At 35.6% G+C, this 6,000-nt stretch overlaps 1 protein-coding gene across 1 annotated transcript in view; it reads left to right on the forward strand.

Moving 5' to 3' along the window:
- The first annotated feature begins 3,159 nt into the window (after window positions 1-3,159).
- The window catches only part of LOC116004504 (ATP-dependent zinc metalloprotease FTSH 9, chloroplastic-like), a 6,446-nt gene continuing 3,605 nt past the window's right edge, over window positions 3,160-6,000 (forward strand). Inside the window, exons 1-7 of the mRNA XM_031244581.1 lie at window positions 3,160-4,061; window positions 4,346-4,411; window positions 4,494-4,631; window positions 4,740-4,805; window positions 5,262-5,447; window positions 5,570-5,656; window positions 5,771-5,884. Of these exons, the coding sequence (XP_031100441.1) occupies window positions 3,192-4,061; window positions 4,346-4,411; window positions 4,494-4,631; window positions 4,740-4,805; window positions 5,262-5,447; window positions 5,570-5,656; window positions 5,771-5,884 (1,527 nt within the window). The 5' untranslated portion in view covers window positions 3,160-3,191. The remainder of the gene's footprint in view (window positions 4,062-4,345; window positions 4,412-4,493; window positions 4,632-4,739; window positions 4,806-5,261; window positions 5,448-5,569; window positions 5,657-5,770; window positions 5,885-6,000) is intronic.

Consider the following 6,000-nt stretch of genomic DNA (forward strand, 5'->3'; position numbering starts at 1 on the left):
CATACTCAACAGTAATCAAAAAAAAAAAAAAACTAAAATCTCCTATTTATACACGACTATTTTGTTTAGATGCAACCAATAAAAATGGAAAACCCAACTTGATACGAACGATATGATATGTCCTGACATGTGTTGCTCCACCGCTTATATTGTTGTACCAATATTCTTGCTACGTTAGTGCAACAAATGCTCGCCGTTTATATATCTAGGACTAGGATAAATTTAGTGTTTAGTACATTTTATATATCTTGACTAGACTTCTCAATGAATTAATAAAACTAAACTTCACAATGAATTAATAAAATTAATCTCTAATAAATTCTGCTGGGTCAGGATCCGTTTATTGGAAGTTTGAAAAATAATTTATTTTGTAAAAAATAATTTAATTGTTTAATGTTTGGCAGAATGTTACAATTTTTTTTCTATTTTATTAAGAAATTGTAATTTTTTGTTCGGTTCATTTTCTTGTAAATGAATATATTATTTGTTATAATAATAATAAAAAATAATAATAACAATAATAATAATTGGCGGTATATTACAAACGTGAGGGCAGTGATACCAATTTCCTTAGCTTTACCGTCTTTGAGGTTGAGATTTAAAGTGCCCTTTTAATCTTTTATACAAACGTGAGGACAGTGATAATGCTGTTTGTAATAGCAAACCACTGAAACTAGGTGATGTTTGTTCTTTGTGTTTAGACCGTGATAAGGGACATTGATGTTATATTTAACCGATTATATTTAACCAACCGAAAATTATCGATTTCGGTTATTTTGGTTATGAAGATTGGTCGGTCGTTTTTCGGTCGGTTATGAAGGTTCGGTTAAATTTTCATTTATTTCGGTTATTAACCGAAAACTGACCGAAACCGACCGATACTCACCCCTAATTGTGGTAGTGTGGTGGTGGTGATGATAATAATAATTCGAAAACTATGTTGAAAAGAAATAATGGAGAAGATAAATACTGGAAAATAATAAATTCGAAAAATGTCTTCCAACTAAAAATTTAGGAAGACATCTTTTGCCAAATTAGACCTTTTTTCATTGACCACAATGAATATTTTTCTTTAACTTCATTTTTTATTGAATATCCAAACAAAAGAAATGACTTGTGAAAGTTATTTTTTGAGTTTCTGATCATTAAAGTCAAATTACTAAACTATTAGGGGGCGTTTGGTTCAAGTTATATGAGATAACTAAGGTTATATTTGCTTGGGAATATAAGATTCCCCTGTTTGGTTCAAGTTATGTAAGATTCTCAGTGAATGTAACATAACCTCCCGATGAAGTTTTTAGCTATTGGAAGGGAATGTGAGATACATCCCGATTTCTTAGGTAATCTCACATTCCCTTATCTTATTACTAATATTAAGTTTTTGGCATTTTAATCAATTTATCTTATTTCCGTTGTCTTATTTACCTACTTCAATTTTAAACCAAACACAGGAATCTAACATTCCCAGCAATCTAATATTCCCTAAATAATCTAACCTTCCGTGAACCAAACGCCCCTTAAAGTATTAAAAGAAAAATTAGAGGCACAAGATGGTAAGAGCAACACCATTAGGCATTAGATAGGCTTTTTCATGATTTTATGTCAGATCCACATGGAGGAAGAGGGAAGAGAAAAACAATGAAAAAAAAAAAACAATGTAGCTATCAAGAAAAAAAATATATTGTTAATAACATGTTTGCACACGTTCAGAGGGCGCGCGGAGTGTACTGAACGCACAAACAAAGAGGAATTTATTTTTTGAAACAATTTTATGGAACCCACAAAACAAAAAATTATGTTAGTGCAAATTTATTTTCATTTTTCTCATCTCTCCTCTCTCATCAAAATCAATAAATCATACAAAAAAAAAATCATTTAAAATGCATTGGTGTGAATGCTCTAACCAATAAAAACTATTTGCTATCTTACATCTTTGTTAATGTATCTAGAAATCTTTGCTAATGTACAAATGCTGACAACTGACGTTGCTTGACTTAAATTTACGTGTCCTGATATTTTTATTTTTTTGTTGTTTATTTGAACCAAGAGAGAGAAAAAAAAAATTTTTATATACAGAACAAATGAACAATGGTAATAACAACAAAATTTGAACATTTTACGAGTAGTTATAAACCAGAATTTATGGAGCAGGATATTGTTGATCTTGCGGTCAATAATTGAATGGGCCACAGTGTTGTCGTTTTTGGGCCACGGATAACTACCTTCCCCAATACACAAAACTACAAAATAAATAATACTCCGTAGAAGTATTTGAAGATCAAGAGCTTAATATTTATCTGTACTTTATTGATTGAATTCATCAAATAGATTTTTTTAATATAATTTACCAACTATTACACAGGAATATAATTTACTTAATACATACTTTTAGTAGTAGTTATTTTTTCTTTTTTTTTGACAAAGTAGTAGTTATTTTTTCTATTAGCACATAAAAACATAGAATTGCCGACATGCTTCCTTATAATTTATAAACGACGGATACTGAACTTTCACTTAATGAGTCATTGAATTATTATTTTATCGGTCACGTTATGTGATATCTGTCAACGAACCTCCATCTAATAAGTCGTTGAGTCATTATCTTTTCATTATTTTATAAGACCGATGTGTGGGACTTGGGCTATGTTAGGTAGAGCGTATAGCTTATTTTAAGATACAAATAAACTATAAGCTCTATTTGGTAAAACACATGGAGTTTAAAATAATAGCTTATTTTGAAACGTTATATAATATTTCAAAATAAACTTCTGATTTTTTAAATTCTTTTTTTAATCTTTATTAATTTACAAAAATGACATTATCTATCATCCATTAATTAAAATATTAATATTTTAGTTTATCATTTTATATATTTTTACACTTATTAATAATTTTGACAATTATTTTTATCAAATATTTTAATTTCAATTAATTAACTTATTAGGTATGAGGTTTTCAACTAACATTTAAACTCGCGTGCCATACAGAGCCTTGGCTGCAAAAGAATTTCGCGTGGGCAACGGAAAAAACACAAAAAACGCGGTAAATTAACGGTCAAAATCCATCTACCCGGAGAATCCAACGGTTCGCATAATTTCTCCGGCCTATCCCAGCTTCACATTCATTGCGTATAAATAAGCATTTTGTATCTGTACTTCAGTTTGTCTTTCTCCACTCTCCTTTTATCCAAAATGGCCGCCGTGGAAAGTCTCCGGCCGGTAGTTCACGGCCGGATTTCCTTAAATTGGCACTATAATCCAAAGTACTTTTACAGACAAAGCGTCCTCTCCTACAATCGGCAAGTGTTTTGGTGCGGAAATTCGATTCGTTTCGTGGTTAATACTACGTCGTTTCGTGCTCAGCTCAGGATTTGTAAGAACTTTCACGGGTCGGATCTTCCCGGACCCGTTCCGAGACGTCTGAGATATAGCGGCGTTAGAGTTCAAGCCAAAAGCTCTTGTGAACAACAGGACACTGATTCAACAGAAACGAAGGAAGCTAAAACGACGTCGGAGAGCAAAACGGCGCCGGATTCGGGTTCCGGTCCGTCTAGGAAAGAGAAGCAAGGGAAGGAGAGCTGGCTGTGGTCGAAGCGCGGGAAATGGCGGTTAGAACCGATTGTTCAGGCGCGAGAGATGGGGGTTTTGTTGTTGCAATTGGGAATCGTGATGTTCGTAATGAGGCTGCTCCGGCCCGGGCTTCCGTTACCCGGGACAGAGCCGAGGGCTCCGGCGACGTTTGTGAGCGTTCCGTACAGTGAGTTCCTGAGCAAGATTAACAGCAATCAGGTACAGAAGGTTGAGGTCGATGGCGTCCATGTCATGTTCAAGCTGAAGACTGAAGCGATGAGTGGCTCAGTGGAGAGTGAAGCCACTGGGAGTGTCACTAGTAGGCTGCAGGATTCTGAGTTCGCGCTAAGGAGTGTGAATCCTACCAGGAGGATTGTCTACACTACGACGAGGCCGAGCGATATCAAGACTCCGTATGAGAAGATGCTGGAGAATAATGTGGAGTTTGGTTCACCGGATAAGCGCTCTGGCAGTTTGTTGAATTTTGCATTGGTAATCATTTATTTCCAACTTTTGATGAATATTGCTCTGATCTTAGACGCCGGAATTATTATAATTTATTTTCTTACTATTATACAGAAGAAAGTATGTTGTCCTAGTCTAATGAATTACTTCATTACTAAAAATTCCAACTTATTTTGCAAGAGTCCACTCTCACTATTTGTTCAGAGTTTCAATGGACTCCATCTGTGTAGCTGTTTGTCTTGAATTGTCTTGAATCATTATATGTTGAATGGTAGGCTTTCATCTAAACCTTTTTTTTAATCCTTTTCCAGATAGCTCTGTTCCATATTGCTGTCCTAGCAGGTCTTCTACATCGTTTCCCATTGAGCTTTTCTCCGGTATGCGACCATACTGCTTCATTTATATGGTAATTCAAGCTTTTCTGTAAATGTTTGCATGATTATTGTGTCATATTTGCAGCATTCTGCAGCTGGTCGGCTCAGGGACCGCAAGCCTGGAAGTTCTAATGGAGCAAAAGTCTCTGAACAGGGTGAAACTGTGACATTTTCAGATGTTGCGGGTGTTGATGAGGCCAAGGAGGAGCTGGAAGAAATAGTGGTATGCGGACTCGTAACATAATTTCTGCACAACTTCAATTACATTTTATTGAATCATTATTCATTACTCATTTATGTCACTCCTTACCTGCTATTGTCTCTTGCCCAGGAATTCCTTAGGAATCCAGACAAGTATACCCGACTTGGTGCACGCCCTCCACGTGGTGTTCTCCTTGTGAGTTCCAAAATCTAATACAGTTAATTCACCATACCAATTTAAGTGGATTGTCACCACTAGAATGTTTCTGCCTGTTTAACAATATATGCTGTTACTATTCTTTTACAAAGTTACTTGAAAAATCAATTTAGGTTTAATTACTATAGAAAGGCACAAGGAGATGGTAAATGGGATTAGTCATGGAAGATGGACAGACGGCTACCTGCATGTTCTGGTTTGCATTTTTTGAACGTTTAAAACAGATTCAAGAAGTATGCTCATTAGTTTGGCTGTTAGCAATCATTTTGATGAAACTGAATGCGTTACACCTCCAGGGGACATAATAAATCAATAAATCAAGTATTGTGGCCTCAATTCTAACCTTATATAATTTTAAAGAAACCTATGTCTGCATTTTCTATCTCTTCACTTTCCTTGATTATATATATTAAGTGCAAACCTGATTTTTTACAGGTGGGCCAACCTGGGACAGGTAAGACGCTGTTGGCAAAAGCAGTTGCAGGGGAAGCTGAGGTTCCCTTCATTAGTTGTTCTGCAAGTGAATTTGTAGAACTGTATGTTGGCATGGGAGCATCCCGTGTTAGGGACCTTTTTGCTCGGGCAAAGAAAGAGGCACCTTCAATTATTTTTATAGATGAGGTCTCCCCCATTTTCTTCCCAGATAGAGATAGAGATAGGGAAACCTTAATATCTTTATGGGCATCATTTCCATTTTCTAAGGTCCTGACAGAAAAAAGTGCTTTTTATTTTCTGGATGCCAGATTGATGCTGTGGCAAAGAGCCGTGATGGTAGATTCCGTGTGGCAAGCAATGATGAAAGAGAGCAGACACTGAACCAGCTGCTTACTGTAAGAGGCTCAGTATACTAGTTACAGTAATTTATTTTTATTTTTTAAATTTTATTTTATCCTTTTTACTTGGTCAGTTGGTCTAGGTTTAAACTTCAGTAAAAAATAATGCAGGAAATGGATGGATTTGATAGTAACTCCGCTGTAATAGTTCTTGGAGCTACCAACCGCTCTGACGTATTAGACCCTGCTCTCCGCCGACCTGGACGATTTGATCGTGTGGTTATGGTCTGTATCCATATTCTCTCACATTAGAACATTGTGTCTGTAAGCATTAACATTGTGTCTGTAAGCATTGAAATTTTCCCTCCATGCTGCATTGACTTGGGGGGGGGGGGGGGCTT

Source organism: Ipomoea triloba, chromosome 14 (genome assembly GCF_003576645.1).
Source record: "Ipomoea triloba cultivar NCNSP0323 chromosome 14, ASM357664v1".
Taxonomy (NCBI): Eukaryota; Viridiplantae; Streptophyta; class Magnoliopsida; order Solanales; family Convolvulaceae; genus Ipomoea; species Ipomoea triloba.